Source organism: Malurus melanocephalus, unplaced genomic scaffold (genome assembly GCF_030028575.1).
Source record: "Malurus melanocephalus ecotype Western Australia unplaced genomic scaffold, MMel_1.1 scaffold_193, whole genome shotgun sequence".
Taxonomy (NCBI): Eukaryota; Metazoa; Chordata; class Aves; order Passeriformes; family Maluridae; genus Malurus; species Malurus melanocephalus.
The window spans coordinates 1038194-1063709 of record NW_026623425.1 but is presented as its reverse complement, the minus strand read 5'-3'; the positions used below and the strand labels follow the sequence as shown (position 1 = coordinate 1063709).

The window sequence follows — 25516 nt, the reverse complement described above, 5'->3', positions numbered from 1 at the left end:
GCTATAGAATAATCTGCTCAAATGCCACTTATGCATGAAGTATTATTTTTATCAGCCTCTGTCCCAGGCACAGACCTGAATTATGATAAATGGGGACAGCCATATGTTGGGACAGCTGGGAAAGTCAGCAAATGAGCCACTTACAGGAGGGACAAGGGAAGGAAGCGGGTTGCCAGTCTGAGCGTGACATTTGCAGATGTGGTGTCTCAACCAGCACAGAGCATGAGAAAAGGAAGAGATGGGACACAAATCTGTCACAAGGAATGTACATCTAATTTGCTATATAAAATAACTGGATTGAGAAYGTCAGATTTGTATCTGATAGGGATAGGAAAAAAAGTTTGCGAGTGAAAGTACTGATTCACCTGTGTCCAAGGTGACAGCATGTACACCCTGACAAAAATAGTAAATAAATACCAGCACTGGATCACAGAGAGAAAGAGGAGTGTTCAGGTGAGAGAGACACAAAAAGTTGTGTTTTGGAGGAAGGAGACATTTTTCCATTTTGTTCTGTGCCTTCCAAGAGTCTGAAGAGATTTCACATCTCTAATCATCTAAGTATGCAACAGCAATAATCCTTACAAATACAAATATTTAATCGCTCACCAGTCTGATCAGGAACTTTGATGTCAGTTTAAAACTCTTCAGGTGAGACCCTGGCCAGCTGCAGAGTGCCCAGGTCAGTCCGCACCRAGCACAGACAGAACAGGGTGTCCAGGATTTCTGTGGCCTCTTGGCWGGGATTCCTGGGATCCAGGAGTGCCTGTGCTGCTGGGCACATCAGGGGATGCCCTTCAACAGCACCCACATCCTCACATCCAGAGGCTGCTTCTGCTGGCCACAGCAGGGCGGCACTGGCACCCCATTCCGAGTGCTGGCTACACCGTCCCCGTGGGTTGCGCACAGTGTGCGGCTGGAAGCGCAGCTTGCACCCTCCAGCAAGAATCCATCTTCAGACCCTCTTCAACACAGCTGCACTTGTGCTTCTCCACCTCAGAGATGCCTCCAAAAGCYTCTGTGTGTGGGCTCGGGAAGCTCAGCAGATCCCAACAATCCAGCCAGGAGCTGATCCTGGAGCGTGGCACACAGCTGGATTCGGCAGCGCTGCTGCTCCGAGCGTGCGAGCCCAAAGGAAAGGAATCTGGCCACGCACCAGCATTTTAATGAAGGAAGTGACATCCATTTACCACCGAGCAGAGAGTAAACAGGGCAGCCCGCTGGGGCAGGGCGCAAGGCAGAGCAGGAAAAAGCTGGAATGGGGCCACAGGCGTTCAGCACAGCCACACGCAGCTCTGCTGAAACGCCAGCGCCTTAAATTACTGCTGAGCCCAGAGAAGCACCCAAAGTCACTTCCCGCTTACGTGGTACAGAGGAAACCATCGTGCAGACAAAGCCCCTTTTATGCTGTGCTATAACCTGGTTTACATTGAGCAAACCATTTGCCAGGTAAACCCTTGGAAAATTGGCTTAGCYGAGAGGAAAATTAAGAGTTCTTATATACATGCGAAAAATCTAGCAGGTATTCCAAGAGCATTCTGCAGCTGTACCAGTGCTTATCAGYATGCTCTGAGTGATTTGCAAGCTTACTTTCACCAATACTTGAGGCTTTTTGGGAGGTTTACAGACAGATCGCCACCTGAAATCCCAMCAGCACTGTTACGAGCACAAAGGATCTCAGCTTCAAGCACCTCTTTGAAACTAGAGAGCTGAAATTCCCGTTTGAAAATGGAGAAAATGGTTTTAGAAAGCTGYGAGATTTATAGAGCATGGCCCAGAACCAGACACCTTCTCACCTGACTCCCAGCTTTGCACCTAGAATTGCAAACTCAATGCTTGCCCACTTTCCCTATCCTCTGTAGAACAACACCAAATTTCCCCCATTTTAACATTAGAAGCTTGGAAATCCTGTTTTGTAAGGAATTGGTTATCTGAGGTGAGCGTTATTTTAATATAAATTGTTTATTTTGACGCAAAGTTGCATTTTATACATTGAAAAATATTTAGATAAAAAGCTCTTCTTGCCATTAACTTTAATTAGTTCTTGAGACATCTGCCAAGATTAAAAGTCARCTGCCCTTTTCCTTTGCAAGTCAGTGACATTCTTCCAGCAAGTTAACACAGAACAAAATCAAGTGATTAATGAAATMATGTGATTTTAGAAATTATTTATCTTCCCCAGTCTATCTCAACTCCTCAGTCCCATACCTCTTCCCAAGGGATGCGCTGTGACCTCAGACTTATCTCCCTTCCACTCTCCTGTTATGCTGAAAAACAATTCAAAAAGCTGCTGTGCTCTTTCACATTAGTTTGATATTCATCAGCAAGACTGAATTAAGTCAGTTGTAATATATTAACATGAACYAAGTGAGGAAAAGAAGAAAGGAGACTGGAGAAGTAATATTCCTGAGYACTTTTTTTGTTACAAGCATCCTGAGTGGGTTTATGTATCTCTATCCTTAGTGTCACACCCAAAAGTGTCACTGAAAGTGGAAGCTCTCCATCAAAACTTTAGCAAGGAGCAGTCCAGGAATCCTAGACTATCCCCTACCAACTCCACCAGTCCTTTTCATTATGGAGAAAAAGGTCCATGCTGCCTTTTTTTTTCTCTGTTCATTTCTATCCTCACAGGTGTTCTTGGATTCAGCTGCAGTGGGTCACTCTAATTACAATATGTAGCAATAAATAGCTCAGTAAAAACCTGAACATTTAAGCAACTGTGCAGATTGCCTAACCAGCCCTATTCCAGGAATAATCATCATTCCACACTATCCAGATTTCATCTCAAAACCCACCTAGACCACCCCTCCATGACAGCCACGTGGCAATAACCGGGGGAGATTTCCTGGATCTGCGCCCACCTGGAAGCCAGAAAGTGGCTCCAAAGGCACAGCAGGAGCTTTTCAGGGAGTCCTCCTCCTCCTCTCCATACTACAAATACCTCCCTCTCTCAGCAAATTTTACAATGCCCAGAATAGAACCTTGCTGAAAATAAGTTTCTGCTGTGCTGCAAAACACTGCTGTGGACTAAGTGACTTCAGTGTTTGAGTATTGCAAACAAACAGCAGCAGATCCACAGTTTACCCAGGGACATCCTGGGAACAGCTTTGAATCCCCTCTGCTGGAAAGTGATTTCACCACAGAGGAAAGTAACCACTGTCACAGTTTCATGATTACCCTTCTCCTAAATGGGGGAATTCAGCGAGATGGAGAAAAAAGGCGAAGAAATAAAGAAATAAATTTGTATTTTCATCACATCCCAAGTTTCCACTTCAGGTAAAAAGAGATCAAGCTACTTCCATTTAAATCCTTGGCTCAAAGGCCTGTGATGACAACTGCACATCTTGTTGCATTATAACAACTGGATAAATGACATATTCACCAACAGTTATCTTTGGAATGAACACAAACATTTGGGGGCAGCTGAAGGGAGATGAAAGAGGTCCATCATCCCAGACAGAGCTCCTCAAACTGGAGGTGGAATTGAACCAGCCAGAATTCCATTAAGTTTCCCTGAAACTGGGATTGCATTTGGCACTAAAGCTCCACAGATATGGCTATCACTGTGTCTCAGGAACCCAGAATTGAGAGTGTTTGCTGATAAATTAAAACACCAGTTGGAAATCCTGGAAATTACTCGTCATGCTAAGCTTTGAGTTTATTTTTAAACACTAAACTTCTAAATTTCATCCTCCTAAAATAAAAATATAGTCTTAAAATTCCTTGCATGCCAAACCCACCCTTCTCTCTACCTTATTCCAGGAGYTGTTGGTAGAAAATCAACCCAAAGCCCACGGAATTTGTGGAGAGGTGTACGTGCAGTAGGACTGGATGCACCACAGCTCTGCAGACTGGCAGGCAACCTCTAACCTATTTAACTGGAGCCTGAAAAAAGATAATTTTTATTTGGCTGGACTGAAACAGATCTGGATGTATATAACTGAGGCACATCATAACAAGTACAAACACTGCAGACTCATTTCATAGCTATGCCTATTCCAAATTAATCTGAATTCAAATCCAAACTAGGTGCTGAAATARAATAAAATGCAGCTGCAGATCTCCTTCAGCACACACGTACAAAGAGCAGCATAGACGTCACATCCAACACGGTGTGGGAAGCTCTGCCCTCCCAGACTGCAGAAATACTTCAGAATTAGTCAGCAGTTAAAAAAAGGTTCAGGATGTTGAATGCAAACCTGAGGACTGGTTTTGTTACTGAGATAACAAAAGATAACGCAATAAAAAAGTGAGTTTATTTACCGTTTAGTCACCTTATCTGTGGATGAGGGAAAACACCGCACTCTCATCTGAAGGAAGTTAATACAGGTGGAACTTTGAGAGAGACTTTGAAGTTGTACTCTTTAAAGCGTTTCCACAAATATTATTTTTGCGCCAATCTCCATTTAGCAYGGAAGCATTTGAAATTCAGAATTGCTTACATGCAGCCCTGGAGTAGAGCTCAAAAACTGAGGCAAAGTTCAAGCCTTACCACCCAGTGTGTGCCAGCAGGACTAGCATGAACTCTCTCCAGCATTCATGGGACAKATGTTGTGGAAAAGTCCATTTCCAACCATCTGCAGTGTTTGTTTCTAGGGCTGAAAGATTCTAAATTGGCTCCCTTACCACCATTCTTGTTCGACTGATGTGCCTCTCTCCTTCCAGCCTCAATCTCTGCAGAACATTAAGGACTAAGAAATCCAAAACAACCTGAAATCTGGACTTTATTCTAACAGAAACATGAACAAACCAAACAGCCATCTGGTCCCATGGTTTTGGGTACAGAGTTGAGGGGGCACATCCCAAGGAGTTTCTGCAAAGAACTCACCTACATGTCCAGTACAAACCATTCAAGTAAACAATTCTCTCTGGGAACTAAAGCCATGATTTCAAAAAAAAGTATTCTCCTTTATTGCCACATTTCTACACATATATTATGGCAGAACATTCAAGTTCTTTGTCAAGCCTTTTAATCCCTTGTGTGAAGCACCAACAGAGGCAGGATGAGCATCCTTTGATGGCAGAACTCACCTAAACCCGCCCAATTCATGGGAACAAACAGAAAGTGCTGAACATGGAATCACAGTGGGATCCAGCCTACAGAGAATGTATTTTTACAAAAGACTGAGRGGGCAGGAGGTAAGGAAAGCTTCAGACAGGGACCTGCATCTCCTGGATTCCTTACCTTTGTCACAGAGGGGAAATTTCCCATATATGGCCCAAGCCGACAGGGTCACATTTCAGTGCAGGCTTTTGGCAAGCCCAGACATTCGCACATCRTGAGTCAGTGCTCCAGAAATCACTGAGGTTTATAAACCAATAAATCTACTTCATTTTGGTTGTTTTGTTTTGTTTTTTTTTTTTTTAAGTTCACCTTTGGTTGGGGCTTTTTTGTCAAACCTTGCAGTACACAGACACCCTCACATTTTCATTTTGCTTCTCTGTAACTGAGGAGCTTTTTTTTTCCCTATTCTGGTGGCTTTTTGCATCATAAAATGACAGACAAGATTTTCATATTAGACTAAACCCTGGTGCTGGGGCATGAAAAATAAAACCAGATTAACTATCATGAAGATGGGAACAGCTATTAAACTGTCTTCTACTTTCATATACCCCTTTAACAACAGAGAACACTTATTTTTTAAATAAAACCTCAAAACATCTTCACTTCGGTCCCCAGATTCCAAACCAACAACTTATCTGGTATTTCAGCACAAGCAGACACAACTGCTGCCAGTAAGAAGTTCCCTGTGACACAATCTTTTCCACCACTGGCCTGATAACATCAACRTGACCTTTCTTCTCTTTTGAACTTTACTTTTCTCAGTTCAATAGTTCAGCAGAAACTGACCCATTTTTGGCTACACAAACAAAACCAGATGCCAGATACTCTTATTTAAAACAAATCTAAATTTCAAGAAATATCATTGGGTAATTATTTTCAGGTTAATAATGGAATAAATTATATGGGACAATTCAGGGTGAGGATTTTTGGTTTCAGTTTCCAACTCTGTTACAGACGCTCTGTGAGTCTGGACCRCTTTAGTTTTCCATAAGCAAAATAAAGGTAATGCCCCATCAGGGAATGAATCAAGTTAATATTTCATTTCTTTAAAGCAGTACTGTATTCATAATGGCATTAAATACTTTCAGAGAACTACACAGATCAAAGTGAGGCACTTATGGGAAGAAATGCTGAGAGTGAACAACCTCCTTGCACTTCTGCAGAGCATTCTAACAATTTTGTATTGAAACAAACCACATTAAAAAAAATGGACAAAACAAGATGATTTCAAGGCCAAATTCATGTTTGAGTCAAATGCAAGAGACAATGCAAGTCCAGTTGGGGTTTTTTGTGTTTGAACACTTTCCCAGTTCACAACAAAAATTATGGCTAACATGCAGAATAAAATATTGCTCCAAAAGCTTATTTTTACTTAAAGAGGCATTTCAACTTGAAAATAAAAGYGTTACCGACAAATGTAGCCCTGTTAATAAAAAACACCACAAAACAAATAAACCAAAAATACAAACATTTCTGGGACTTGAGACAAGATAAGGTGTGAAGGAGGCAGCACGCTATCAAACTGCTGGTTAAGAGAACATCAAGGATTTTAGATTTCAAATATTTTGTGCATGTTGTTAAAAAACTCTTTTATTTAGCAGTTTAGAAGGTTTGGTTAATATGTTTAGACTATTTCCTCCATAATCAAGGATTAAGGCTGATCAGTCAAGGACAGTGGAGAGTAATAGCTCATACCCTTTTCTTCACACTTTCAATCAGGGGAATTTTTAGGAAATACCACCACATATTAGATTTAATGTCAAGCCTGCATCTCTTATTCCTACCAGAGCAACCAAAGCTTTAGCTCACATTATTAAGAGCCACATCCAGAAGTAAAAAAGCAAGCTCAGGCCTCCAGAACAATGTCTTAGCAAGTGACTTTGGCTTTGGGYAGAGCAGCACTGAGGGAGACAGGCCTCATTCCAAGAACGATCATCTTACTTCCCTTAGACAAAGTAAAGCCTTTCATGAACCAGGCTGGGCTCTGGCCTACATTCTGTTGTATGAAAAGGCTTCATTATATGCAGTTGAACACATTGTTTGAAAACCTGATATAAATGGCCTCTAACGCAGCAAGAGCTGAACAAACTGAAATCATGCAATGTTAAGGGTTCCAAGGGACCAAAATGGCAAAACTGTATTAAATGTGTTGTGTCGTACCTCTAAAACACACAGTTTAAACCCTGAAATAGGTTTTCACCCACTCTGGCAGCGTTCAGAGATGGTATCAGCACCGTTCAGGGTGATCAGATAAGRTTATTTGCAGATTTAAAGTGTCTCTGAAGGCAGGCGCCAGTAGATAAATAGAAATGCTTCAAACACATTGTTTCTAAGTGTTATTTTGCCATACACAAGCAGTCATTTACAGGTGCTTGGAATTCCAGCTGCACTCTTGGTACACACCTTGTAGGCATTCCAAGTAGCTCCTGAAGCCCAGCACAGAGCTGAACAACGTATTTCAATTCTTTCCAGGAATTCCTTCACTCAGAGTGACATTCCTGACTTGGGTACTTTCATTGCAAAAATCTATCTGTGATTTGTATTCCAGTCAGAGGAGCGAGTAACAAATAGTATAAATAAAAGCAGGAATAGAAAGTAGTTTGCCAAAAAGGAGGGGGACAGTTTGGGCTTTGTTTTATTAAATTCATGCTTCAGCTCCCTCTTGTTTCTCTTCTGCATAAAAAGGTCTCACTCCTCCTACCCAGAGCCCTCTGCACAAGAAGATGCACAGTGACACACCAGGTTTGGCTGAGCTGACAAGGAGCTCCATGATCCCCTGCAACAACTGATAAGCCTCTSCATCTGAGAAACATAAGGGATGGATTATGCAATATCAGCCTCTGCCTGACTGGCAGGAACCCGGGCCCTGAGCTCTGAGAGCATGGAACAGCCCCTACATAAAAAACAGCTTCAATTTMTACTTTTTGGATTATACAGTCAAAGGGGACTTGGAAATCTAAGCTTTACTTGGAATCTGAAAAATAAACTGTTTCCAAACTCTCCTGCAATGCTTGTGCAACGGCCTCAAGACAGCCAGGGATCTGGCCAGCTGTGCCACCAGCCACAGATGCTGCATTTTAGAACTCGCCCTTCTGCRGAACAATTGGAACTTTCTCTGGGCTGAAGTCCGCACACAGAGCTCAGTGTTTCCCTGCGAGCACACAACAGCTCCATTATTGTTTAACTACCAAAAACCAGCTCCAACAATCTATMAAGCTTGACATTCTATCCGTCTCTGCTGCTAGCCCAGACTGCTGGGCACATATATAGGAAGAGGTTCATGGTTTCAATAAGAAAAGTTATTTTGTTAATCTAAATAGAGATTTCCCTTCTTTTAACCATTATTTTKCCACTTTTAAAACTGTTTGGGAACCCAGAGGCCCGTTTGTCCTCCAGATTATCAAATTCAAGTGTCTACAAAAAATCTATTCCAGGATATTAATAAAAGCTCCTTTTTAAGATACATGTAAAACAAATTCAAAGGCAATCCCACAGAGAAGAAACTCCTCACTGCCTCAGAGCTGCAATACCAGTTGTGGTTCCATCCTGGCCATGTTATTTTAACACAAACTACAACAGAGCACAGACCTGCTGCTTATCACCTTCCCTGCCCAGGGACAGCTCTCCTTTCTGCAGTTTTCCAAGTAATCATGGCTCAGACAAAGTCCTAGGAAACAYCAACACTTTCAAGGAAGCAAACTTATCAATGCATGATGCAGYCTCATGGAGGATGACCTCAAACACAGGAATTACTCAGCTGAGTGACTCCAGCAAGCCAAATYTCTGGGTGAAGGACACCTGGGAGCCATCCACTGGTGCCTGCAGTCATTTTTTTCTGAGCAAGGTATTTTGACATCAATAAAAAGTAGCATAACGTGAGTTTCAGTCTGGAATTCTGTGGGATGCAGTTCCTGACTCATTTGGGAAAAAGCCAAACCAATAAAAGCTCAAGTGCTGTGGATTCAATGATGCCACTTACGACACTCCAATTTGAAATTATCCATGTGTATATATAGAATATATAATGCCCAAAGGAACCTTCTGCAGCAGAGGTTACCACGCAACAAGCTGCTCCCAAAAGAGAGTATTTTAAATTTAAATACATTTAATGAGTTTAGAATCTCACTTAACATCAGCCTAAACTAAAAGATTCAAAGCATATGCTTAAGTATATTCTTATCAGCACATCCCACAACCTTCTGAATATAAATAAAAAGGCGGCAGCATTAAAAAAAAACTGATGTTTAACAAATATTTTAGCCTCCACTGAAATAAAATGTGGAAATTCCTATTTTGAGACCATTTGGCAGAGGAACCAGAGGGCATCAGATAAAGAAGCCTGATTAATATTTTTGAGTAAACTGAAAACCTCAAGAGCAATTAATGTGAAGAAGCTGTAGAATTTGCAGACACTGAGAGGAATTAACAGCATCTCAGAAAACAACAAATCTTTCTAAAGAAAGTCCCTTATGGGACCATAAATTTAACAAGCCAAAAAGGCCTTTCAGAAGTTAGAATGAGCCTTTTCAGCCCTGAGGAAACCAGCTGAGAAAGAARGGGAAAACTACTATGAAATTTGAATTCTTGATCTGACAGTGATATTGTTTTCTTAAAGAAGACGGTCATTTTTTAACCTTGTAACATTGTTTGAAGACTAAATAATCAACTTTGGAGGCACATACCAGCAGGGGATTAGGAACCTTTGCAGGTGAGTCCTGGTCCTGACATCAGCCCAGCAGTGACTGGATTCTCCCCATCTGTGAAACAGAGATTCCACTTATTCACCTTTGCAAAGCATTTTCTGCTCCCTGAATTCCAGCTGAGGGAAGTTCACACTACCAACTCCTGGCTTCTTGTAAGGACAGTGCCTGGGAAGGKCAGGGAAACAGGTTTGAGGGGAAACCACAGAGAGGAATTGTCAAAGCTAATGACTGGAATTACTTTGGGAGTAGGAGTCAGGCTGGGATTTTGGAGTGGGCAGTCCAGGAGGGCTGGGGAAACATTTGCATCAGGTAAATACATGGAAGTGCAGAGCACAAAGCACAGGCAGTGAACAGCAGTGTCACAGAACTCACCAGGGCTTTGGCTGTACTTTTCTGAGAGCTCAATCAAGCTTCCAGCCCACCCCAAAATGCCAGAAATATCCAGGTAATTTAAAGCCAGGTTATGCCTGTAGTCAGAGCTCAGATTAGAGAGAATAACCAATTTCCCTTCTTTTAACTAGCAGGTACCCAGAGGCCCTCTCTCCCTGCTCAGCAGCAGGTCACACACAGCTGTGTCCAAAAATGGGACACGTGTGCACATTTTTTTGCATCTCACATTACCCTTCTGCCCACAATGTGTTTCGTTAAGAACAAGTACTTGGTTCAATGTACTTCCTGATTTCTTATTTTCTGATCAGGCTCTGTATCCCTCGGGACTGGTCAGAAGGCTTAGAGGGCTTAGAGAAGAGATGGAGCCAGGGGATCTTTAATTAGAACTAGGTCCTTCCAACCCAGTCCATTCTGATTCTACATCCTATGAAAACACACTCTTAAGGGATGTGAAAATAACCTAACCCTAATTAAACACAATTTTTCCTACATGTATTACAGTGAAACCAACACACCCTAGGTGAGGAGGGCATTTTACCTGGCCTGACCAGAAGACACAAACTGCAATGCTGGGTCAGACAACCTGCCCAGCTCCACTGCCCCCTCTGTCCTGGCCGAGGAGAGCCAGAGGAGAGGCAGGCACACAGAGCACACCATGCAAATCTGCTCCCACCCTTCCAGGCAAAAACTGGATCAAAGTCCAAACTACAGGTTTAATAACAGCACTGGCAGCTCAGCTCAGCTCCTGCTCCAGCYTGATTGAAGAGTTTACAACCTCAGCTGGTATTAACAACAAACTGTGGGTGCAAAGTTGCACAAGTRAAAATGACACCATTTAACAAACAAACAAAACAACACAAACCCACACTAAAGTCAACAACAATAAAGAGAAAACTGATGATGCGAAGAAGACAGATCTCAGTCATAAACTCAGCTAGTGACCAACAATCTCCCAAAAAATCCATATATATTATTCCTTTGTACTCTCGGTGCAAAGTATGGCAACCAGCTCTCATTTTAGGAGCCAAATCACATGGTACCTCACAATGAAAAAGACTGAGCTTCACCTGCTTTTTCTACCCTACAATTAAACACAATGCTTAAATGATGGCTTTAAAACTAATCCAATTCAGCAAAAACTTGAGCAATTAAGCATTAACCCATGAACACCACTGTCAAGGCAATCAGCCTTTAATTAAAAGGTCAGTTGCTACAGCTGAGTGGATGTGCAGCCACAGAGTGCTCCAGCAGGATCACCAGTCCAGAATGGGAAACACAGCAGCCAAAGTTGATTGTTTTGGTTCATTAGACCCAGTTAGACCACCAAAAACAGAGAATGACTACAAGATCCCCCTCCCCACCATCGTGGGCACAAATGTGTTAAGGAGATTCAGTATGTGATGGGGGGAGGTAGGTAGACCCAAGAACCTGAAATTTATAAGAAACATTTAAAGCTCACAGCTTCCTGCTCCACTTCTCAGCTCTGAAAAAATGAGGTGACAAAGGGTTAAAACTCTTTTTGTTTATGCAATCAGATCTATGCCTTAATGATCATCTATCTTAAAATCAGAGCTTCARAGTGTTGAAATGCAACCCACCACAGCGTAAACACAACAAAATGCCAACTTATAATGCACCTGTCATTTCCCATCCTAATGATACAGCAAGCTAAAAWAGCTTTTTGTAGAACCACTAAATTCTTCACCAATTCCATAATGAGGTTAAAAGAACAGAAAACTGCCACAAGTCCCTGCACTGCTGTGAAACAATTCTYCCAAACCAACATCCAAGGTTATGTCCCGTGCTCCCCACGGAAGACACGCTGTGTCAGAGAAGAGGAAGCGAGCTCGAATGAAAAGACAGAAATAAAACCCTTCCATCTCAGCCAATTAAACATTACCCTGAGCACAGCTTAATCCAAGAAGCATAAAGTTAAACTATTCCTATCTGCCTTTAATGTTACACTTGACTAAGCAYGCCTAGCTGYCCTTGCAGTGTTGGAAAACACGTWAGGTTTTGGAGTGAGTTTTGTCTGGAGTTCAGCTGGTTTGTGATCACAGGGTCAAACACTGAGCCTGTCCATGTTCAGCCTTTTGTTCTCAGAAGACTCAGACAGGACCTGGTTCTCACTGCAGAGCTGACACTTATTAACCTGCAGACCCTGAAATAACTGCTAAGAAACCGGAGGATGAGTCAATACTTTCCCCACGGGAAACACCTTGACCTGCTTACAGGAACAAACTGCTCGGAAGSACACTTGAGTGCTTTTATTTGCTGAACAACTTTTGCTTTCTGTAGCAAAGGAAGCTTTCGCTTTGCCCCACACCCCCAGTTTTGAGCAGAGAAGGAAATAACTTGGGTCCTTGGCACCAAATTACACTTTGGACATACTAAAATGCACAGAGACAATAATTTAAGCAGAGAGCCCTACAGAAGGCTRGTGCTTATCCAGAATTCCTCAGCTCTCACAGCAATTTGAACAGAATAACCTACTGAACCCTAGAGTGCCTCTGGGAGCAGAACTCGGAGATGGAACAGTTGTTCATTGCCACTTTTTAAACAAGGAAAGAGAAGTTGCACCAGAGTCTCACTCCCCCCATCAGAGAAATCCTGTGAGGGAGCCCCATGACCCTATTTCCCCAAAACTAAACCCACGTGTGGCATCTGCCCCTGCCCACCCCCACCTGCCCCCATCTGAGCAGCCCCATTCCCCCAGTCTTGCATCCACCAAGTCCTGGCAGCCCCTCCTGCCCTGTGCAACCCCACACTTGCCAACWCTCCAATCCAGAGCCATTCCCTCACCCCACAGACTCTGGATAACCCTCAGTGACAACTCCACGGCCTCATTTACCTGGCCCCCCTTACCCCATCCGCTCTACCTTGGCAGCCCCATTGCCCCTCACACAAAAACCCCGGCAGCACCCTCACTGCCCCACAACCCCAAACCCTGGCAGCCTCTCCGAAAGCCTCAGACACCCCCCAAATCCTGGCAGCGCTTCCAAAGCCTCATACACGTCCCCAAACCGGCCAGCCCCTTCAGTACCCCAATGCTCCACACCCCCAAACCTGGCAGCTCCCTCAATGCTCCACCCCCCAAAACCCTGCCAGCCTCCCCGAAGCTTCACACACTCCCAACACTCCCCAAAACTGGCAGCCTCCGTACCCCACACCCCCAAACTCTGTCAGCTCCCCCGGGGCCTCACACCCCCACACACACCCTCMCACCTGGCAGCCCCCTCAGCGCCCTACACCCCTCCAGCCTGGCAGCCCCCTCATAGCCCCAAGCCCCGACAGCCGCTCCAACACCGGCAGCGCCCCAACCGCCTCACCTTCCCCCTGAGGAGCCGCGTCCCGGGTGGCGGCGGGACCGGCAGGCCTGGAGCGGGCGGTCCCGTCCCAGTGCCTGCGCTCGGCGGCGGCGGCGCTATGGCAACTGCCCGCGGGGCCGGGCGGCCGGAGCGGCCCCAGGGGCGCCGGGCGGGGCAGCACCGCCCCCTGGCGGCGSGGAGGACTCAACAGCGYCCCCAGSGGGACGGGAGAGCAGCGCCGCCCGCGGCGGTTCCGAAGAGCGCGGGTTCGAGACCCGCCCCGGGCAGGTGGGAAAAAGAGGGGACACGGTGGAGTCCCCTGTGCGCTGGGGGTGTTCCTTGGTGTGCAGGGGGTTATTTAGCATTGTAAACATACACCGACATGTCACAGAATCAATCAGGATGCAAAACACCTCATCAACCAGACTGAGTGCCATGTCCAGTTTTTCCTTGAACRCCTCCATATCTTGTGACTCCACCACCTCCCTGAGCAGCCCACGTCCCTGTTTAATCACCCTTTCTTCTTCTTAATGTCTAACCTGAACCTCCCCTGGCAGAGCTTGAAATGCCTGTCCTCTCATCCCAAGATATAGCCATGCAGGGACAGACAYGCAGCCAGGTGGACACAGTCACAGACACACATCCCTACACATATATACACACACATATATGCACACAATGCATGTAAACACACACTTAGATGTGTATTTTTTACATATCAAGGGCAAATAAACTCTTAGTGCCAAAAGGCATCCCTGCTGCTTGGAGTGGGAGCATCCCTGTCTGCCCTGGAATGGGTTTCATTGCCCTGCTCCAAGCCTTTCCAGCAGTTTTCCAGTTGTTTTGGGCACGGGGAAGAGGCAGGGAGAAGGAACATCCTGAGCTTGGCTTTGCGGGGCTACAGGAGTGCCAGTCTGAGCATGGAGGGAAAAAGCAGAGTGAGGATATTTAGGTCAGAAACCTTAAGCCTGATTTTACTATGCAAATTTGAGGTAAATGAGCTTGAGTAGGAGGTCGAGTTTTTCCAGCCRGGGTAATAGATTCCCATGACCTGAACCCTCCTGCTGCCCCCACACGGTGCAATCACCAGCASCCACAGTGACACCTTCCCTGCAGCKACACAGCCAGAAATTCAGGCCATCCCTGTGACCTCAGAGCACACCTGGGAGCTGAGGAGCTGCCACACAAACCCAGCCAGGCCTCAAATCACACCACCCTCCCCAACTAAACCAGATGTTTCCCAAAAGGGTGTAAGACTGCCACAGATGCAATTAACTGATTGCCAAGGGAGAAAATCCCCCCAGTCACAACTGTGCCAATGAAAGCTGGGATGGGAGGCTTTGGAGGAGCACAGRCTTCACAGCATCACCTTTCCTGACAGACTGGCAGTGCCCCTGTTGAATCACCAACCCCGTGACTCCCTGGTGGCTGAGAGCAAGAGTGGAATTTCTTCTGTCATTCCTCAGGGATCACAGGGAAGATGCATACATGGCTGGTCTCATGCTGAGCCTAATGAGGGTTCAAAGTGGGTTGTTCCTCTTCTCATCCTGCTGGTTAGGGGAAGGAAACATCTGGAAAGTTCTCTTGGTTCAAATATAACCCCAGAGGTTTCTATTTGGCTCTTTCCTGCTCTACACTCCCCCACATGAGCTTTGCTTCCTCTACAGAACCTCAGGCAGAGAAATTAGTAATTGAAATTTGTGGGTAGCAGCTCTATATCCACAGCTCCAAGAGAGGACCTAGCAGGTAATTAACTAACAAGATCTTAGTTAATAAGGTAAATTCCTGCTTGTAAGTGCCAGCCACGTCAGCACAGGTCTCCATCAGACAGGAAAACCATCCTCCTCCTCAGCCCAGTCAACCAGGCTGCAATCCCTGGGGCCAAACCTCCCCTCTTGGACTTGAAGAGCCCAGAAATGCAAATAAATRCACAATTTTTAAAGTTTTCAGTAAATATTACATATTTAATGTGCCAAGCACAGCCACAGAGGGCTCCAGGARCTGTGCTGCTGTGTTATTAGTTTAACAAGCATGCCCTAATCAGTCCCAGCCCCCAATTCTACCCCAGCAGCCCTAAAGTGCAAGCTTTAGCCTCACCTCACCTGCCAAGGAGGTCTCTTATTATGCTGAGGGTGTCTAAGGCATCTGGGATCAAGAGGAAACACCACATCCCAGCCTCCTCTCTCCTCAGGAGGCTGCCAAGAGCAGCTGGAAAGCAGTAGAGCACGGAGAGATTATTTTAAACATCACCACATGCAATTGAATAGGTCCTTGAGCATCAAGCAGGGCCAGCTGGTGCCAGCCAGGACCCATCTGCCCCAGCTGATCYAGATCAGAACCTCCATCACTTATCAGCAAGCCTKTACACAGCCCAGCTGTGCCCCAAARACACCAGCAGGTWCCCACAGGCCTGGTGATACTCTGGGGARAAGGGAAGATCAAGCATCTGATTATGTCCCTGCTCATCAGCAGCCTGTCCCACCCCAGTCCTGCTGGGCACTAAAGCTCAACATTTTAATTAARTTCRGAGCAGCYGTCATTAATTGAATTCCAGCTCTCAACAACCACAGCAATGTGAAACAGCTTTTTTCTTTTATTTCTGAGCCAAGCCTACCCTGGGCCCAAGGATGAGCAGAGCTCCAGGAGCAGAGGGCAGCAAACCATGGGGGGAACAAAACCACCACAGGGAGTTGTGGATTTGTGCAGGGACAAAGCAGCTGGTCCCAAACAACACCTGAGGACAGGGCTGGCTCTGGGGAGTGAGGACAAGCAGCATCTGCTGGGCACGGAGATCTCCGGGGAACCCCCTGCTCTGTTTTCCCACAGGGCAGAAGAACATGAAATTTTTAATCTTGGTCCTTCCCGGGGCTGCAGGAGTCAGTCTGTAAAACCTTTGGTGCTTGCCTGCTTTTGTGCAGCTCTCTTGGACCTCATGACATTTGCTTTTCCATCCCATCAAAGTCCCTGTGTGGGTGTCACCGTGCTCGGCTCCAACACGTCCCCATTTCCAATGTCCAGYTCCACCTGTACCCCTGTTGGCTGCAAGAAGGAACAGAGCAAAGCTGAATCTCACACTGCTTGGACTCTGCATCACTCCATCACCTGCCTCAGAGCCAAAAATCCCAGCTCCATGCCCCTAAGGCTTTCTTTCTGCTGGTGCCCGTTTTAAGTGGGTCTGCTGAGCGCAGGGATACAAATAGACAATGAAATTTAGCAAAGAACCCTTRCTCTGAGACATCCCCAGGCACATCATTATTTAGCACACCCAGGATGCATTTCACTGCCCAACACACCACCAACCATACCCAAATTTGTTTGGATCGAGCAGCAGAGCAGGCTCACAGCCAGGAGACTCAGAGCCAGGAGACTCAGGCAGTGCTGGCTGTGCACAGGCAGGATTCAAGCTGAAGTCACCTTTGAAGGTGTCAGAACCACTTCTGTGGGAATCCTCACTGCCCACACACCATCAGGAGAGTGAGACCAACATCAGAACACAGCGACCTGCATTGCCAGTGCTGCCACTCATTTATCCTGCCTACAAATGCAAGCCCAGGCTGTTGGGAACAGATTCTCTCCTCTTCTGCAGCATCCAGCCAGGCTGCATGAACTCCTCTCCCACTGCCATGGCCCACCATGCTGCTGCTGCTGYGTTCCCAAGGGATGGATCCAGGGAGCCTCACCTGCCGGGGTGACTTTGCCAGGGAAGCCACACGCTGTGTGGTGGCTTTCYCCCAGGGGGCTTCTCTGCTCTCCAGCAGCACCCGGGTGCTGGGCACGAAACTCCAGGAGCGGCCAAGGGCTGGCTTCAGTGGGCCAGTGCTGCCATCCCTGGTCACCTGGTTGGTCACCTGCAGCACAAACAGACCTAGCAGTGCCTGGAAATGCAGTGACACTCGGTGGAATGAAACACTGGGGGTCACCAAGAAATCCTGGCCAGGCTGATGCTTCCAGGAAGGTTTTTCCTTCTCCATCCTGAGCCCTCCCTCAGCTCCTCTGCCATCCCCTTGTCCCAGTCAGGTACTCAGGGAGCTCATTCCTAYGTGCAAGCTGCATCACTGTTGGTGCTGAAGGCACCACAAAATTTAACTTGGAGCTTCCAAGTGTCCCTCCAGACACGCTGTCCTTGTCACKCTATCAGAATGAAGGGCAGGACTGTCTCAATTCTTTCCAGTGCCATGCTCAGCAGACCATCAGCTTCTGTTGTGGCCATCTCTGTTCAGACACATCAAYTGTGGTCCCACCAACCTGTCTGGGTGCACTGACAAATGCAATTGCTTGTCCAAGGGCTGGGAAAGGTGAGAGAGGACCCCTTCCAGCTCCCTTGGGATGATGCAATGCCCTGCAGCTCCTGCAAGGTGACTCAGAGGTGACCCAGGAAGCTGGCCAGCCCCTTAAATGAACGGTGTTATATCAAAAATAAACACAGCTAGCCTTKCAGTCTCCCTGTGCTTAACTCTGCCTTGCTCAGTCCAGTGAATGCTGTGTTGGCTGAGGACAGCAAGAACAGGAGGCAGCACACAGCACATGAGCCCAAGTCTTGCTCCATGCTTGGAACAGGACATCTGCAGAGAAGTCAGGGAGCAGGGCACTGTGGTGATGCCTTAGGATTTTAGTTGCTCTATTTTCCACATTATCTGCAATCCTGTAATTCTTTAGTTGATAACTCCAGACTCCACAGACAGTGCTGAGCTCCTGCTCTCCCACTTTAGACAAAACAATTTCTCTGCAGGCCCCAAACTCAAGGACACCTCACTGTGCCAGGTCCCAAGAGATGAAAACAACAGAGAATTGGGGGGAGCCAACTTGTAGTCAATAACTTCTTTGGCTGCAGCTRAAACTGGAGGATTCAGCCTCAAAATGGACAAAACTGATAAAGGGTGAAAAACCCATGAACCATAGTCCATTGTGGGTGCAGCCCCTGGGTGGGTTGGGACTGCCCTGAATGGCCCTGAAGGCCCTGCAATAAACAGAGCTGCTTTTTATTGTCTTGATTTTGTCCAGCCTCTGTTTTAGGTAAGCCTGGATTCAGGCGTCAGTGGGGTTCAGGCCTCTGGCTCTTGCTTAGCTGGGAGTGGGCTCCCCTCTCCCAGGGGCTCCAGAGCCTCCACATGGCTCCTTGACACAGCACACACCAGCACAAGAGGGACAAAGTGCAGCAACACTCACCACAACAGCAAGGCTGAACTCCCTGGCCAGGGTCTTCAGCTCCTTGGAGAGCTGCATCATGAGGGCCAAACCTGGAGCGGGACAAAGCATTTGGCTGTCAGGGGATCAGCTGCCAAAGTGAATCTTGGAAGCAGCTGACATCTGCATTTGTATGTGCACTGGGTTTAGTGCCAATGCTCATGTTCATGGACATCTTTACTGGATCATTCCCCATCCTTTCCTGTTGTAAAAGCCCCAAGGTCAAGAAACGCTGCAAATGCATCAGGAGCCCCAAAGCTGGYCAGGTTGATTTAGCAGGTATAGGGCCCATTCCTCCAAATCACAGCTTCATCTCCTACAGCCCACGGCTGTGAGGGAACCTCCTGTGATAACACTGGCTGCCACCAGCTGTGCAGGACCCTCTGGGAGGTGTTTGAGGGGCCTCCTTGGTATCCTTACTCCTGATTTATGGTCCTTTGTGACAGAGAGAGCCTCAGGAGCTCTGCAAACTGTGCCAGCAGCCATGATGTATCTGTGACACAGTGAGAGGGGTTTTAATTTATGGATAAAGAGTTCAGTGCCTCCCCTGGATGGGTTTGCAGCTAACACTGCAAACACACTCCCCTTTGGTCCAGTCCCAAAGGAAGAGCTGGGAGCAGTCACAGCCACATCTGCCCTGCCCCAGACTCCAAGCACAGCACACCAGGGTGGGAGAAGCTCTTCAGGAGAAGCAGCCTCCTGGAACACACGGTGCACTCACCCTCTGACTGCCTGCCTCCCAGCAGAGGGTAAATCACAGCYGACACCGAGTCCAGCACCACCATTTTCAGAGGTCCCACAGAGCTCACGACCTGCAAGGAGGGACCACATGCGATATGGAGTAACAAATCCAGCACTTTTGGAGGCTGTGAGCTGCACAGAGGCCTCAACACCCCCAGGATGAGGCAATCTGGAGGCACCTGTCAGGCACACAAAACCCTGCAGCTCTGGGGAAGGCAGAGGGGCCCTGAACCTCGCTCTTACCTGCTGGGAGAGGCGATCCCGCAGCTCCTGCAGGGCACTCAGCAGCTCATAGATGTTGAACACACGGACCACCTGGATCCGCTGCAGAGCCTCCAGCTGTGGCACAAAGTGGCATCAGTGACAGCCTCACTCTGCCCAGGATTTGTCCCATTCCTCCTGCCCCAGCTGCTCTTTGCATTCCCACCATGACACAGAGCCAGAGACCCTTATTCTTCCACATTTGCCTCCAYCCTATGAGAACCACTCTTCCTATTTCACTCATGGAAGGAGGAACACGGATTGAGCTCAGTGAGGTCYCCAGGAAGTCCCTCCCTTCTCCCAAGGAAAACAACCAAGAGCAGTGTCTATCCTGAGCATGGCACCCACCAGGCCATGGAACGAAGGGCTTGGACCCAAAAAAGCCCATGGCAGAGTTGGAAGGACAAAGCATCTCAGGGATTTTCAGCAGGCAAGAGCAAAGAGAGTTTTAGAGAGCAGAGGGAGCAGCTCCAGGGGAACTTGCCTGCTCTTCCTCATCCTCTGTCTGGGTTCTGAGCATCTGATAGAGACGGGAGGCGGTGAAACCCCCCGTGGAGTCAAGAAACAGGACGTGCTGCTTGAGGCCCAGAGACACRCTGGCTGCAATRCCCAGRCACACCTGGGGGAACAGGGACAGGGTGTCACATGTCCCTGTGACACCATCTACGCTTTACCTGTCCTCTCCCTTGTCCTCTGTCCCACTCACCTGTGTCTTGCCACTGCCCGGTGCCCCCATGAGCTCCGTCACCTCCCCCGTGTACAGCCCCGAGTCCAGCAGCTGGTCCAGGCTACAGGATGGGATTATCAAGGACAAGGTGGGATTATCAGCACCCTTTCAGCCAGAATGGCACCAGGAGGCTGCAATACCCAGATGTTTGTCCCTGGAGTGTGTGGGGATGGTTTGGAGACTGAAATTCAAAGCTTGTGTTGGTAACCACAGCCTTGTGCAGCGAGCCCARCCCTGGGCAGAGCTGGGGGGTGAGGTACCCACGTACCCACCTCGGGCTGCCAGTGGGCAGGATGGCTGTGGAGCTCTTGAGCTCCTCATAGAGATCTGCTCCATTGGCAGGGAAGGCAGAGAATTGTGCCAAGAGAACACGTCTGACTGCAACCAGCGCCTGTGGGGCAAAGACACATCTGGAAATGTGACTGAGCAAGGCCAGGGCCAACATCTGCTGCAGAATATCCCCCAGCCAAGGCCATCCTTGAGCCAAACAGCTCTGAGCTTCCTGGTTAATGGACCAGGACTTAGGAGCAATCCCTTTTACCTTGTAAGACAGGGAGCACTTCCTGGCAACATCCTCCAGGTCCGAAGACACAAAGTCCACCACTGCAAATAACATGAGGGACAAGAGGTTGGAACCCAAGCCTGGTCAAATACAAACACCAGAAGACAGCTTGGATAAAACATCCACCAACAAGCAAAGTATCAGTGCCCGCTGTCAACACTGTGAGTGGAAGAGTTTCTCCTCTGAGAAGGTCCCATCATCCATCACAAAACAAATTGTTTCTTGAAAAACAGAGCAGGGAGAGAAGCTGGTATAAATTCTGTTTTGCTCAAGAGCTGCCCAGCACCACCTTTTCCTTCCCCTCTAAGGGCAGGAGGTGCCCAGGGTGCAGCTTTACAGGACTTGGGTATTTTTCAGAGGGTAAACTGTACAAACCCTTCTGAAATACCATAAAAAGCCATAATTGATCAATCCTCGATAAGCCTCTGCAGGGATCTCTACCATGTCCTTAAACTCTCCTGCTCCTATGGAGAAGTCCTGACCCATTGTATCCACCCAGGGGGACCGAGAGGACATCCAGCAAGGAGGATATGGAAGGATACTCCAACATCATCATCCTCCCAGGATGTGGGATGATACYGGTACACCAAACACACAGGGGATGATGTTCCCCAATGCCATCCCGTTACCCGTCCTGATGCCATTGGCCCTCAGAAGCTGAATCATCTCTTCAGTGAGACCAGGGCAGAGCCCAGCCCGCAGGACCACCATGTCCACAGCCACAGGGGAGGGAGAAGGGCAGAGACCTGCAGAGAAGATGGGAGAAGGGATTTCATAGGATCATTAAGGTTGGAAAAGACATCTAAGATCATCAACTCCATCCCTTAACGCAGCACTGAGCCACGGACAGTGCCTGCCCCTGGAGGAGCTGGGAGAAGCCACCCAAGCTGTGTTTGGGATGGGTGATTACGGTGGTGTTTAATCCCCTTTTGGGGCCAAAGAGCCCAAAATCCTACTGGGGGGGGAGGGGGGGCGTGCCACGGGGGCATCGCTGCGGCTGCTGCTTGGGGTGGGGGAACACGGGGGGCTGGGGGGACCCCATCCTTGGGCAGGGGAACGCCATCCCCGGGTAGGGGGACCCTATCCCTGGGCAGAGGGACCCCTCCTCCCGAGCCACCTGCAGCAGAGCCCCACAATGAGTTACCCACCGCCCTCCACACCCGGAGCCCCGCGGCCGGGGCACCGCGGCCCCTGCCCGCTCCCTTCCTGCTTCCTGCCACCGGCGGAAAGGGCCGGGACCGCTCCTCTTTCCCGTCCCATCGGTCCCAGCCCGCTCCCCTTTCCCTGTCCCGGCCTCTCGCTGCGATCAGCGGAGCTCTAAGATCCCTTCCCACCCAAACMGTGCCGGGATCCTGTGACAATCCCGGTACTGGCTTTGTTCAGACGCATCAGCCAATGCTGCAGGGTGGAAAGTGAAGRTGCACGGAGGGCTGAGCGGCTTTGCTGCCCTACAGGTGTGGGGAGCCATGTGCCCCTACGTGACTGCCTTGGGAGCTTGAATTTCTCCTGGAAAAGCTGTTTTTGGGGGTTATTTATTGTTATTCTGTTTTTCTTTCCCAGCCGAGGCCTGAAGAGGGCTCCCGGCACTCGCTGCTGAGCCTGCCCTGCCCTCTTAGCATCAGCAGCACCGAACACGCTTTGAATTTGTAACTCAGTTCACCTGCGGTGCCGCCGCTTGTGACCATGTGGCTTTGTTCTGGCTGTGTTATATCCAACGAGCACTGAAATGAAGGCAGTTGAGCCTTCCTCAGTACCTAAAGCCATGTGGGAAGGGGTTTCTGGTGTGTCAATCCACGTGAATCCCAGAAAAACCACTGCACCGAGTCTGTCCAAGGCAGACCTCTTGCCCCTTCCACAGCTGCTGTCCTTGACATTAAAGACAATGATATTTTTCCTCCTGTCAGTGTCTTGGTCAGTCTGTGCTTTCCTCAGTATTTCCAAATTCTTCTGCCAGTTCCCTGTTATGCCTCATAGCAGGGATGCTGCAGGTACACTGGGGAAGGCAAGGCCTGTGTTTGAGGGAGATAAATCACAAAGCAGAATTCCTGATTGTGATTCCTGCGGAACAGAGCGGATTGAAAGGCTCAGTTCTCTTGGAGTTCAGCACTGCTCTGTCCACTGGTGTCACTCAAACTGAGCCACCCATCACAGCAGTTCCAGTATGTTCCAGTACACATCTCTGTGTTAGTCCATGTCCGTGTGTTGCTGAATGACCACATGTTGGGTGGGTGGCAGTGCCAGGCATGGCTGGGATTTCCAGTGGGAGGGCTCCCAAAGGCCCTGCAAGGAGGAGGCAGCAGCACTGAGTGTCAGTCAGTTTTCCATCCCAGGGAATTCTGGAAGGTGCTGGGCACTGCTGCAGCTGCTGGCCTGGGGCCACTTGTCCCCAAGGCTCAGCTGTCTCGTGCTTCCTTAAATAGAATGGGAAAAGGGTCTGAGCACTGTGACAGGGGTCAGCCATCCCAGCCATGGGCTTTTTTGGCATGAACTCCCCCTTGCTGCTCCCCACACGCTGTGCAGCTCTGCAGGCAGAGGGAAGCTGGGATTTGCCCTGGCAGGTGGGAGAGGATTCCCTCTTGCTGCACAGGGGCACAGCCTGCTCCAGCCAGGTGCCCCCCCCCTGAGCTGTTCCTGGCTCCCAGCCCTCCCAGGCGTATAAAGCACGAGGGGACGAGGAGGGGACGGGCAGTGGTGACAGGTGACACTGACAGGCAGCAGGAGCTGCCAGGTCCTGCCCAAACTTGGAGTGGGAAGTGAGCTCTTTCTTGAGCTGCACCGACTCTCTGTAGTGCTGGCAGATTTCTTTAATTCCTTTTCTTGTTGTTGTTTTTCTTTCCTGTATTAATTGACTCCTAAGGATCTACACTGGTGAGGAAAAGCTTCTGAGAAGCCACAGCCTCGAAGAGTAGTTTAGGTCTTCATTTTCAAAACTCTTCAGCCTGGTAAGCTTCTTTTATTAATTTGTGTTAATTATTTGTCAGTCTCATGGTGGAACTCAGCTTGGGGGAGTAGGCAGGCAACCCAGGTAGTTGAAAATGGAACACAAATTGATGTTTTTCCTTCAAAGATCTCCAGATGGAGGATCCCATCCAGCTGAAAGAGGAGGGCAATAAATATTTTCAGGCCAGTGACTACGAGAAAGCCCTTCAAAGCTACTCTCAAGCCATAAAGCTGAACAAGGATAAGACACTACAGGCGGTGCTGTACAGGAATAGGGCAGCCTGTTTCCTCAAAAAGGTGAGAAAAGCTCCCCTCACCTGGGCAGTGCTCAAGGGGAGAGGAGCAGGAAGGCAGCCAAGGGCACTCACTGGCTGTGGACTGGGTGGTTTGTCCATTTATTGAATAGGGTGTTTCCAGCTGGTCTGAAATTATATGTTCTGGGCTTGTGCTGGAGCTTCACTGGGGTGTCCTGTTGGGAAATGGGAACAGAGAGATCCCAATGGCCATCAGAAATGGGGACATGCCCTGCTATTCCATGGCTAACAAACCTCTCCTTCCTGGTTTAACAGGAGGAATATGCCAAGGCAGCCTCAGATGCATCTAGAGGTAAGGAAGAGGCTTTTTTGAGGGAAGCTGGGTACACTTGCTCAGCCTGCCCTTGATGCTTTAGAGGATTTTAGCTTTTATATTTTTCATGTATCTGTAATCCTGTTATTCTTTAGTGGATAACTCCAGACTCAAGTGCTAAACTACTATTCTCTGAATTTAGACAAAACAATTCCTCTCCAGGCCCCAAACTCAAGGACACCTCACTGTGCCAGGCCCCAAGAGATGCAAACAACAGTGAATTGGGGGGAGCAAACTTGGAGTCAATGAATTCATTACCTGAAGCTGTAATTGGAGGATTCACCCCCCCTCCCATGTGTAAATGGACAAAATCTATAAAGTGTGAAAAACCCATAAGCCATCGTCCATTGTGGGCGCAGCCCCTGGGTGGGCTGGGACTGCTCTGAATGTGCCTGAAGGCCGTTCAATAAATAGAACTGCTTTTTATTCTCTGAATTTTGTCCAGCCTCTGTTTTAGGTAAGCCGGATTTAGGCATCACTCTGACATCTTCTTTTGGGACATTGTGGCCTTATTCCTTGATGTCCTCTAACACCCAAGTGCTGAGGCCACAAGAGAATTCCTGGAGGTTCAAATGACGTTGTAGCAATTTGCTGTGCTGGTACAATCAGTGCTAATCAGGCACTGATTGATGCTAATAACAAAGCAAATCACAGTTTGCACAGGCCAGTTCCAAGCAGCAAGCTCTGATGCCTGGTGTTTTGGATCTTTTCCCCAGCTATTGACATCAATGCTTCGGATATTAAAGCCTTGTACCGGCGCAGCCAAGCCCTGGAAAAACTGGGCAAGTTGGACCAAGCGTTCAAAGATGCTCAGAAATGTGCCACCCTTGAACCCCGCAACAAAAACTTCCAGGAGACCCTGAGGCGACTGGGAGCCAACATTCAGGAGAAGGTAAATTCCCAGGGAATGGTCCTGGATTCACTCCACAGGGGTGGGAAATCCTTGCTCTGGGTTACACCAGTGGATTGTTGGTGGAAGCTTGTGACAATGTAGGGGGATAAATAGGCTCA

General features: G+C 48.0%; 1 protein-coding gene across 4 annotated transcripts in view; it reads right to left on the bottom strand.

Annotated features, from left to right (window-relative positions):
* Nucleotides 1-22167, bottom strand: part of RAD51D (RAD51 paralog D) — a 36111-nt gene extending 13944 nt beyond the window's left edge. The window contains exons 1-13 of one of the 4 annotated variants that reach the window (XM_057373340.1): nt 22087-22167; nt 21568-21684; nt 20918-20979; nt 20649-20767; nt 20356-20437; nt 20134-20268; nt 19632-19727; nt 19369-19459; nt 18630-18700; nt 17144-17311; nt 15566-16502; nt 14833-15013; nt 9748-9819 (exon numbers count right to left, since the gene is read on the bottom strand). In XM_057373340.1, coding sequence (XP_057229323.1) covers nt 16419-16502; nt 17144-17311; nt 18630-18700; nt 19369-19459; nt 19632-19727; nt 20134-20268; nt 20356-20437; nt 20649-20767; nt 20918-20979; nt 21568-21649 — 990 coding nt within the window. In that variant the 5' untranslated portion in view covers nt 21650-21684; nt 22087-22167 and the 3' untranslated portion in view covers nt 9748-9819; nt 14833-15013; nt 15566-16418. Of the gene's footprint in view, nt 1-606; nt 1162-9744; nt 9820-13484; nt 13598-14832; nt 15014-15565; nt 16503-17143; nt 17312-18629; nt 18701-19368; nt 19460-19631; nt 19728-20133; nt 20269-20355; nt 20438-20648; nt 20768-20917; nt 20980-21567; nt 21685-22086 lie in introns of those variants that run through there. The other 3 variants (XM_057373338.1, XM_057373339.1, XM_057373337.1) reach the window with 3 other exon arrangements.
* Nucleotides 22168-25516: the final 3349 nt, after the last annotated feature.